This window comes from Thermoascus crustaceus (genome assembly GCF_041956765.1).
Source record: "Thermoascus crustaceus strain CBS 181.67 unplaced genomic scaffold VTN00scaffold_2, whole genome shotgun sequence".
NCBI lineage: Eukaryota > Fungi > Ascomycota > Eurotiomycetes > Eurotiales > Thermoascaceae > Thermoascus > Thermoascus crustaceus.
Genome location: NW_027192528.1, coordinates 2,845,767 through 2,857,776, shown reverse-complemented (window position 1 = coordinate 2,857,776; position 12,010 = coordinate 2,845,767). Strand labels below are relative to the sequence as shown.

The 12,010-nt window shown below is 30.4% G+C and overlaps 1 protein-coding gene across 1 annotated transcript; it reads left to right on the top strand.

Moving 5' to 3' along the window:
- Positions 1-352: 352 nt before the first annotated feature.
- VTN00DRAFT_4570 (uncharacterized protein) lies at positions 353-3,004 on the top strand (the record flags this gene model as incomplete). Its single annotated transcript, XM_069431008.1, has 6 exons — positions 353-383; positions 461-528; positions 577-717; positions 776-1,049; positions 1,108-2,809; positions 2,860-3,004. The coding sequence occupies 6 exons, from the start codon at positions 353-355 to the stop codon at positions 3,002-3,004; spliced, it is 2,361 nt and encodes a 786-aa protein (XP_069290086.1).
- Positions 3,005-12,010: the final 9,006 nt, after the last annotated feature.

The window sequence follows — 12,010 nt, the reverse complement described above, 5'->3', positions numbered from 1 at the left end:
GGGGTTGGTACAAGGTAAAGATCAGTCATTTTAAAATAGAAGGCGGTGTTATGTGCGGTGAGATGACCTGGCCGCTAAAATGAACTTTCTCAGATAAATCTACTAGCAGTAACCCAGCGCTGTGGGCCCGGGCCCCTTCATTCCAATTATAAGGTATCATTACTCGCTCTGGTTTGCCCCACGTCACGCCCGCGAAGTGACTGAAGCTTCCGGAACGTTGTCATTACTCTCTTTTTACCTTCATCATCATTCCACAACACCACCAGCCGTCCTGCAAGGGCATGCTCTTAATCCAGAAGCTGTATTGGATTATTCCACCTTCTCACCTGTACTCGACTGCTCGCTTGAAAACATGGTCAGTTGTACACATATCAACGCCCCAGGTTGGTAAAGCCTTGCCCCACGCCATTTCCCAAGTCATATGTCCGATCAATAAGTCTGATGTTTAGCTTGATTCTAGAACTTAAACCGCCGGGGCCATCTCAGGCTGTCTACCGAGAAGAATGCACGCAGTGCTTCGACTCCATTGTAAGCCCACACACGTCGAGCCATCTTCATCATGTCTAATTGCCTTAGGATGACCCTTCCGGCTTGAACGTTTGCCTTTATTGCTTCAATGGGGGTTGTGCAGGTGACAGGAATCATGCCTCTCTTCACAACAGGCGTTCCGGACATCCATTAGTTCTAAACATTAAAAGAACGCGGAAGAAGATTCAGGTACATTCAGGCTTCCACTGCACATAAGAAGCTTGTGTTCAAGAACTGACGGTCCCAGCGTGACGAGCCTCCACAGAAGATGTCAAAACTTGCGATCGCTGCTGAGACGGAGGAAGATCGTTATGATACCATGACTAGAGTGATGTGTTATGCATGTTGCGCAGAAGATGTGGACAAATCTAGTGGCAGACTCCCTGCTGTGATAGAAGGTGTGATGAAGGCGCTTACATTCTCCAAGAGGGAGGAAATCAAAGCGTGGGAGCAAGAATTTGTTCCCTGTGAGCACACATTGTGCCTGGTGCAACAGAAAAGCAAGCAAATTGAGTCCAAGGGTAATCTACATCTTGCTTCTTTTTCTCTATTGCTTGCTTCACTGACATTGAGACACAGATCTAACTCGGTGTTCGATGTGCGATCTCAAGGAAAATCTTTGGCTTTGTTTGGAATGTGGCAATCTCGGTTGCGGACGCAGTCAGTTCGGTGGTGTGGGAGGAAACTCCCACGGCTTGACTCATGCGAACTCCAGTTCTCACAATGTGGCTGTCAAACTTGGCTCCATTACTCCTGAGGGTTCGGCGGATGTTTTTTGCTATAAATGCAACGAGGAAAGAACGGACCCAGATCTAGCAGTCCACCTTGCCCACTGGGGCATAAACATAGCCGAACGCGAGAAAACCGAGAAAAGTCTCATGGAAATGCAGATCGAACATAACATGAAATGGGAATTTTCCATGACCACTGAGGATGGACAGGAGTTGCAACCGATCTTTGGTCCAGGGTTCACAGGTCTCAAGAACCTGGGAAATAGCTGCTATCTCTCAAGTATTATTCAATGCCTCTTCTCACTGCCCGAGTTTCAGGAGAGATATTATCATCCGACTGAAGAACCACCGCTATCTTCGTCACCAGCAGAAGATCTTGAAACCCAAATGCGGAAACTCGCTGACGGCATTCTCTCTGGGCGATACTCTAAGCCAGATACAGATATCAGCTCGATACCTGATTCCCCTGAAGTCCCTCACCAGAAAGGTCTATCACCGTCAATGTTTAAACATTTAATTGGTCGTGGTCATGAGGAATTTTCAACAATGAGGCAACAAGACGCCTTTGAGTTTTTACTTCATCTATTCAAACTCATCAGCCTATCTAGGCATCCAGAAACTTTGACCGATCCTGTTCACTCTTTTCGTTTTGCCGTCGAGCAGCGCTTACAATGTCTCTCTTGCAAAAAGGTACGTTATAGAGTGGATGAACAGGACAACATATCTGTTCCGGTTCCTGCACGTCGATCACCGGGATCCGACGTATCAGACAAAACTAGAGAATTTGAGCCTGTGACGCTACGAGAATGTCTGGACATCTTCACTGCAGACGAGATTGTGGAGCTTACTTGTCCAGCCTGCGGCAGCAAGGAAGGCTTCAGCAAACGTTCACTGTTCAAGACATTGCCGCAGGAGTTAGTTATCAACGCACGGCGCTTCGAGTTAATCAACTGGGTTCCCACGAAGCTAAATATCCCGGTGGAAGTTGACAATGGCCCTTTGGACTTTAGCGCCTACTTATCCCGCGGTCGTCAGGAAGGGGAAGAATTGCTGCCGGAGGAACCAGAGAATGGCCATAAAGAGTTCACCGCAAATGAGGCTGCACTCGATCAACTTTTAAGCATGGGCTTTCCACGGACAAGGTGCGAGAAGGCACTCCGCGCAACGGGAAATGCTAATCCGGAAGCTGCTATGGATTGGCTCTTCGCCCATATGGATGATCCCGATATTGACGAGCCGATGTCTTCTAGTCGAGCTGGCCCTGGTAAGCGCGGTGATCAACAAGATCCAGCAAAGGTGGCACAACTTGGTGAGATGGGAATCGATGAGTCTCGTGCTCGTAAGGCGCTCGCGGCGACAGACGGAGATGTTAACAGAGCATTGGATTGGGTGTTCAGTCATCCCGACGACTCGGGGTTTGATGCAGATGATCTCTCTGATTCAACAGTTGCCTGTGAAAAGGGCCGAAATATTTTGGGCACCGATAGTGTTCCGGCGAAATATCAGCTTCGATCGATTGTATGTCATAAAGGGGCATCTGTTCATGCTGGGTGAGTTGTTCCTTTGTCTTGCATTACCTGGGTTTCGCTAACATTTGTAGGCACTATGTTGCTTTTGTGCGTAAAGTGATTCCTGGACAGTATGACCTTTCCTGGGTTCTTTTCAACGATGAGAAGGTGGTAAAAGTGGACGATGTAGAGGAGATGAAGCGGTTTGCATATGTGTACTTCTTTTCCAGAGTTTAGACAGGGTTTAAATGGTCATAATGGTCTATTACTTTAAATACTAAGGCAAAAAAAGGAGCTGACAGATTAGTACTCAATATTTAATAAAGTTTAAAAATATAGTAGAAGATCTATAACCTGCTTTCAGGGAGTAATATTGCATAGGCTGACCGCCGGGATGGGGATATTCCTGATAGGAATGGGATGGGATTCCCATCCCATTTAAATTGGGATTAAGTTTTTGCAAAAAGCGGGATACGGGAATTTCCCATCTTATGTTAGCTGGTTATAGGATTTTCCTATCTCATCTAAAATCCCATCTTATTTCTATGAGATATTCCTATTTCAGTTATGTAATTAAGATTACTAAAAATTGCTACTTTTCTTGAGAACTATACTCTGTATAGATAAAGCTAAACCTCTCTAGAAAGATTAAAATCATGTGATAAATTCTAGAAAAATCTCACAGAATGGGAATGGGATAAAGACTTTCAGATTTTAGGGAATAGGAAAATCACATTTCTATCTTATCTCATTATTATTCTATTCTATTATCATTCTATAAAATGGGAATTCTATATTATAAAGTCTTAGCATTCTGTAGAATAAGATGTCAGCTGAATATTACCACTATAATCTAGTGGTATGCCAAGAGACCTATCAGCCTAGTCAGCACACGCTGATTAGGATCTGCAGAAGGTTATAATCCCTGCAATAAAGGAATTATACTGTCTATACCTGAGACTGCCTATTTTCCTTTGTTATATTCTTTCATATTTCATGAAAATGTCTCAGAATTATTAAATAAAGAAATATTTAGAAGGTTTTAACTTCTAATTCCATAAGAATAAATAGTCAGTTAGATAGTTTCAAATAATCAGAGCTTTCATCATCATACCTTTGGATTACAAGGTTCGCACAGTCTGACAGTTATGAGCCTGGAGTTGCTCTAAGGCACTAATCTTCATCCTTATATTGAATCCACTCCATCAGTCTATCACTATATCCATCGATAAGTGTGTTATAGAGGCGTGATTCTCTTTGTCATATATCACTGCCATTCTTGAGCACTAGACCTCTGCGCAGAAGTTGAACCACTTGTTATATCTCTATCATAACCCCTTTGAATCCTGCATCATGGCATCTGAATCTCAACAGGTGATCTTGGCCAGTGTCACTGAGTGGCTCCTAGGGAGCATTCTAGGAGCCAAACCGCTGCACCACCGGCAAAAGACTAGGATACGAAGCCAACAGCTTTGTATTGCTCTCGCTTATATAGCTTCTTGCCACACCATCACATCAACCCCGCCTTACCCAGGTGCTGCCCCCAGCACCTCCAGGTCTTGGCAGCCAGGTATGTCCATAGGCGTCTCAGGAAGCCATATAAGCTAGCCCCCAGGGATCATAAAGGCACCCTGTCAGCCGCAAGGTCTCCTTAGGTAGCTGGCATCTGTCAATCCCTGAAAAGGGTGAGGTGCACTTACGCTCAGTCCGATTTGAACCCCCAACTGGTTGGCTTTGTATCATGTCACAGAGTGGCTCCTAGGGAGCATTCTAGGAGCCAAACTGCTGTGCCACCGGCAAAAGACTAGGATATGAAGCCAACGGCTTTGTATTGCTCTTGCTTATATAGCTTCTTGCCACGCCGTCACAGCCAGCTCTGATAATTGGGATGAATGGATCTAAGTCATCAAGACAGTTGCAGAAGTGAAGAATATATAGAAATATGTTGATCTAAATAGAGAAGCTCTTCTAGAGATAACAGAACCTCAGAAACTGAATTCTACTAAGATTAAGATTAATGCAATGTCTATTGCTAATCTAGAAAAGCTGGGACAAGAGATATATTAATATTAATGGCACAAATACAAACAAGACCTAAAGCATTACAAATTCAAGATTAGAGCAGTATAAGATCTTAAATTCTTTATTCAGCAGATGGTATTATAAGATAATTTGCATTATATCTATAACAGCAATGCTTATAATATTTTTATAGCTTTAAAGAAATGTTTTGCCTCTACTACTAGATATTAAGAGCTTAAGATTATAACAAAAATAAAAAGCTTATCTACATTTGCTTTAGCAGTTAAATATAGATAATTAATTGACAATTTAAAACTTTCTATATAATAAAGGCAAAGCTCTTAATATCTCTGACTTTCAGAACAATTAACTAATAACTGACTTTATACTAGCAGTTAAGTTATTAATCTCTGAATTCTATAGCTACTAGTTTAGCAGGCTTCAGAATAATCTGACCTGTATAGACTTTTATTTCTTTAAAAGTCTTTCTCTTTTATAGTCTTACTTCTGCAAGCATTATAATAAAAATAAATAGAATACTATAATTAAAGCTTAGAGTACTATTATTAAAGACACAGTTCTCTATATATTTAAATAGAATAGTGCAGCTAAATATGAAGACTGGAGCTTTACTTATTAAAGCAAGATTACTATTAAATTTATAGTTAGAGATAGTTAAAGTAGCAGTCTATTTTATTAACAGATTACCTATAAAATTATTAGAATAGCTTACTTTATATAAAATAATTTAGAAGCTTACTAGTAAGTATATTAAATATTTTAATATTGTAAATCTTTATATATATATATATAGCTTACAAGTGTATATTAGAGATTTTAAAAATTTTTAAAAATAAAAAATATAGCTATATACTTTAATAGATATTTAATTAGTTATAAAGCTTTTAATATATAAAAGATCTAAATACTATATTAGAACTGTATTATTATTATATATTTAACAAGATAAAACTATAATTCAGATAATATTTTTTTTAAAAAATTAAATCAAAACAGTAGTTTAAAAGTTAAAAAAACACTTACTATATTTATAAAATTAGTAGAGATCTTTTAACACATTAAATATAATAATTTTAATAATGTTAGATCTAAAGTATAATAAGTTAATTAATAAGATTACTTATAAAGTAATAACTTTTAATTAGCTAGTTTTTATAATATCTAATCTAATATTTTAAAGATTATCTTTGCTAATATTTTTAAATTCTTCTGCAGAATATTCTGATTATAAACTTAATACTAATTTACAACTTTAAGATAAGCTTAGCAGATTTATTAAGCTAGATTCTTTATTAAGAACTTATTTTAAAACAGTCTTTATAAAAAATTTAGTTTAAAATTAATAAATTTAAAATATTAACAGAACTATATATAAAAAAACTATCTTAATACTAGTAAAAAGCTAATCTCTATTCTTATTTTTTATTACTGTAGATATATTTATATAACTTAAATTAAATATTTATATAATCTGCTAAACTATTTTAATATATTTACTACTGCTATAAGCTAGCTAAGACCTTTATCACAATTAGCTGCTATCTTTGCTTAAAAACTGGAAAGAACTTCTTACTTATCTCTTTAAAAATGACTTTATAAAAGCTGCAGAAGCTGAATTTAATAAGGTTAAAGTATAAAATATATTAAAAAACTTTAGAAAATACAGTTTCTACTTTTTATATAAGTATTCTTATATAAATTTAATTCTAACAGATATTTATTAAAGTTTAAAATATAAGTGTATGTTAGAGGTGATTTACAGTGTTATTCATTAAAAATATATATGCTGCTATTCTTACAGCTAAAATATTTAAAACTTTTATAAAAAGTTTAGAGTTTCTAATTACTATAGTAGAGATTAAACTTTGCAATTTTAGTCTTTACTAGGATTACTATTAGAGATGTTCTAAGTTACTAGATTTGTTTATACTTGCTTTAACTTACTTTTTTTTAGCAGATATATCTGCTTTTAAAGCTGAATATTTTATTAATCTGGTTTTGCAATTTGTTCTGTAGTCTTAAAAAGTAGTATTCTTACTAATTTATTTCTGTAACTAGTTTTCCAGTTACTCTATTTAAGTTTATAGTTCTAAAAGAGTTTAAACAATCTGCTATAAGATAAAGTTCTCTATCTCTACTAAAGAGTTGAGATAAAGTGTCTTTTTTATACTTGTCTTCTGCAAGAAAGATAGTTAAAGCGTAATAGTAGGCCTAGAACTTCTCAAACAAAGACTTATTAAATCTATTTTAAGAATAAAAAGTAAGAGAAAAAGATAGATAAGTAGACTATTAGTAGCAGTACTACTATTAAAACTGCTATTTAGTTAATTACAGAATTTTAATTCTTATAGTTAAGAAGTATTTATATATATATTATAAATTAAAGTAGCTTTTCTGATTAAAGAACTAAATTAAAAACCTCTTATTAATTTATATAGTCTAAATTAAAAGATATAATTTAATTATATACTAATTAAGTTGTTAGTCTATAGTTTCTTTAAAGACTTTCTTTTATTATAATTTTACTTCTGCAAGTGTTGTAACAATATTTAAAATAATATTAATTATAGTTTTAATAATATATATTTTAATAGTTATTATACTTCTCAGTCTTTTTAAAATTATTTTCTAAAAAATATAAAAGTAAAATTCTTTACTTTATGAAAATCTAACCACTTTTAAATCTAGCTACTATATAAAATCTTAACTTTTTAACTATTTTATAATCTCTATAATACTGTCTAGTATGCCTGCTATTTAAATATACAAGATTGTAAACCAGCTTTTAAAGCTGCAGCTAATACCTTTTTACTACTCTAGTTTATAGAGACTTTCTAGCTTTAATATATGCTTTTTACTTATTTGCTTTTTTTCTATAATCTTCTTAATCTTTTTAATATCTGTAAAGTAAGTATTAGAATTAGTTATAACTTTTTACTTTTTTAATTTAGAGAGTATCTAGTTAAGATCTCTGCTTAAAAATAATTATCTCTTAAAAAGCTACTTAAGTATTTAGTCTAGTTAATTACTTTATCTGCTTTATAAAGTACTATATATTTTTCTATCTAGTTTCCAATCTTAATTAAGAAGTCTTATAACTTTATAAATAAAGTTAAATTTAAATCTAACTTAAATTTAACTTTCTAATAAGTAATAGAGATTAAATCTGTTACTTTTTAATCTAATTTTACTTTAAATAGAGTTATCTAATTCTGCTATACTTTTTATAGCAGAATAAAAAGCAATACTTTTTAATAGAAGCTGTATTATTTAAATATAATTTTTTATTCAGCTTCTAGTAATATTTACTCTTAAGCTAATTAAATATATTTAGATTTAGAGGCTAAAGCAAATAGCTAGTATAAAAAGATAAAAAGTATAACTTAATGTTAAAGGTATTTTTATAGAAATTTAATTGTATTATAAGTTTTATACTTATTTAAAATTAGCAGACAATAGTTATTATCTTTAAACCTAGTTTTAAATAGAAATATAAACTAAACAATATCTGTAAAGGTCTATTTATTTAGAAAGCTTGTATAATGCTAATCTAGTATAGCATTTTGCTTAAACTAAAAGATTTAACAAATTCTCTCTCTTAAAGATAACTAGAGATTAAATAGTGGTATTTATAGCATTAATAGTCTTAATTATAGTTATCTATTTATTTGCAATTATGTGAAGATTAAATATAATGTAATTAATCTGTAAGCTGTGCACTTCTTTAAGCTGTTTGCCTTCTTTCTTTTAATGTGTTTTATACTAATTGACTGCTAATATGTCTACAAATTCAAATAAAAAAAGCTCTTATCAAGAAAGGCAAATCTTATTAGCTATTAGAGCATTAAAAAAGGTTAAATTTCAAGTATTTAAGCTATTATATATGCATATAATGTTTCTTACTTAACTCTTTATAACTAGCTTTAAAGATATACTGTTTGACAAGAATCTTAATTTATAAATTAAAAATTGATTTCTACTAAAAAGAATACACTTATTTAATAAATTATCTCTATAAATTAATAAGAAATAGTTTCTTAATCTGTTATAATATAGTAAATAGCTAATATTCTTCTTGCTAAGTAAGAAATATTATCTACTTTATTAACTGTTGGTAAAAACTAGATTTATTTATAAGTTTTTAAGTATTATAATAATATTACAACTAAATATTCTTACAAATACAGTTATCAGTGTGCATAATATAAGAATTTAAAAATTATTTAAGAATAATTTTAATATATATAATAGATAATTAAGCAGTATAGTATTGTAGAAGAAGATATCTATAACTTTAATAAAACTAGCTTTATAATAAATAATAAGTTATAGCTATTAAAGCAGTTAGTTTATCTGAATAGACTCTATTGCTAATAATTATCTTTGCAGGCAAGGCATATTAAGTATTATATAATTTTAAAATACTTAATTATCTTATAACTGAATAATTAGAGTTAGTAGAAATAGCTGGACTAATAACTATATTTTAATAGCTACAGAAAATTTTTAGCCTTATACCAAGAGTTTTCTGAAGCAATTATATAGCTGCTTAATTAAGAGAAGCATGCAGCTTAGAATTAATTATATTAACAAGTCAGACTTTCTTGTGGCATACTAACAAGCTTAGATAGAGGCATTTAAATTAGATAATATTTGTAATAAATTTACAGCTACAGAATTAGTTCTATATAATTCTTATAAAATTTTTCTACAGCTTTATATTTAACTTAAAACTCTATTTTTAGAGAGCAGTTACAACAGATACAGTCTACTTAAATATTTAAAATCTTTTATAATATTGCAGAACTACTTTATCAATCTACTATAATTAAGACTTTACTTAAATGCTGTACACACAGCTCTTTAAGCTTAACAGATCAGGCTTTGAGTCAGCTTATTAAAAGCTGCCAGATAGCAATGTATAATGCTGTTCTTCTTATAAAAAAGAACTGAAATTTACAGACTGCTAATAAGAAATAAAAGCAAAAATAAATAAAGTTATCTGCCTTAGTATCTTAAAAGAGTATTCTTACTATATAAAAGAGTTAATACTGTGCAGAAGCTGTTAAGAAGAAAGCTCTAGAGATTAGCAAAATAATATCTTCTTAGTTAAAACTATATACCTCTGTGTAATACAGTATATGTAAGACATATAAATATAATGCTTGTTTATGCCTATAGTACTATACTACTAGATAATTCTATTTATATAATGTTTTATAAAGAATTATAGCTTATATAAAGAATAGAAGATTGTATATAGAAGGTGAATAGCTTAAAAAGATGCACAGCTTGCAGGTTAATTATATTAAGTATAGCTCTTATTAATCTTTATAAAAATTCAAGTTTATATAAAGATCTAGTGTAATATCTATATTTTATATATTTTCTGGTTAAATCTAGTAGATAGTTTAAAGATAATAGAACTGCTTATAAAACTTATATATTTATTTAGATTTAATTGTAAATTCTAAATCTGCTTAGTGTTAATTATTTATTTAATAATAAAGAAAATATGTAGATTTCACTATATAAACTTTAATAGCTATATTTTGCTTAAGAAAATTGTCTTACTATTTATATAAATTTTAAAATACTATTTCTTGTGCACAGATATAAGAGAGAGAAAATTTTTAATAATTTTGCTTAATTACTAATATAGTTTATAACTAACATAATTTACAGCTGAGTGACAAATATAATTAAGTGATAAATTTTCTCTACACTCACTATGTTTCTGAAGCTTTTCAACAACAAAACATAATTAAATTAGATTATCTAGTAATTAAATATATAGCTATTTATTAGAATAACTTCTAGTATATTTAATAGTCTAACAGCTACTGCAGTGTAGTAAAGCTTACTGACAAGGTATAGATATAGACTTATTAACCTACTTATTAATCTACTTATTAAGCTGTATATTAAGCTACTAAATATAATTTTAACCTTTCTGTACAGATAAAAAAATATTATTATCTAGATTAGCATATCTTCTTATCTTCTTACTTATTTTTTGCTTATTCTCAGCCTGCAGAATCTTAATTTCTTATTAAAGAAGAAGATTTATATTTATTACTATCTGTGCAGCCTTTTTAAGATATTAAATATAAGATATTAGACTGTTAGAAATCTTTCTTTTATAAAGGCTTTTCTGCAAGCTGTAGAGCTTGTAATCTAGCTGCTAAAAATTCTGAGATATTTGAAAACTAGAAGAGATCAAGCTTTTAATAAAAAGTAATAGTGTTAATATATAAAGTTAAAAAGTGATTTTTTCAAGTATCTAGTTTTAATTAAGTAGTCTAAGACTAGTATCTGCAAAGCTATTATATATATTTTTTTAATTAAAGATCTTCTTATATACAGATAGATATAGATATAGAAAGTCTTTCTTATTAATATAGTTATTTTTAGCAACTATTATTTCTAACTAATTTTCTATATATATATTTTAATAGCCTAAAAATATTAACATTCAGTAGCTGTAGAAGGTAAAAAGTATAAAATAGTATATAAAAATAGATAATTATATTCTTTTTATAGAAAGTATTAAATTCTGTAGTCTAATAGCTATTAATTATTAAGAATAAGCAATCTCTTTATATCAGTTAAATTCTATTTAAAGTATAGTTTAAATATCTTTTAAGCTAGTAAAGATCTATTATATCTGTTGTTCAGCTATTCTTACTTTTTATGATTAACTAATATTAAAAAACTATAGATTCTTAATATTAAATAGCCTATTACTCTTTCTTTTTTAAAATAATTACTAGTAGTATAGAAACTCTTTTAAAGTTTATATATTTAATAATTATAATTTATTTATAATTTCTTTAAATAACTATATAAGATCTTTTACTATATTTTATTATAGTAATAATTTTAGATATTATATAGAGTTCTATTATAAAGCTAGTTTTATTAAAGTTTTAGATATTATTTTTATAAATACTATATTTCTAAATAACTTTATATATAGCTTTAAACTACTATTTTATAATTTTTAAATTCTTCTACTTTGCTTGCTAATATATAGTTCTTTAATTATATCTTATATATAGTTTAGAATAGCATTTAACAAAGAAATAGATTTAGTTAATTTTAATAACTGTAGTAGAATCTTATAAATATTTATAAAATATATGCTATTTTATATAGAAACTCTAGCTAAATTAAAAAGTCTTATTTATCTGTATCTAG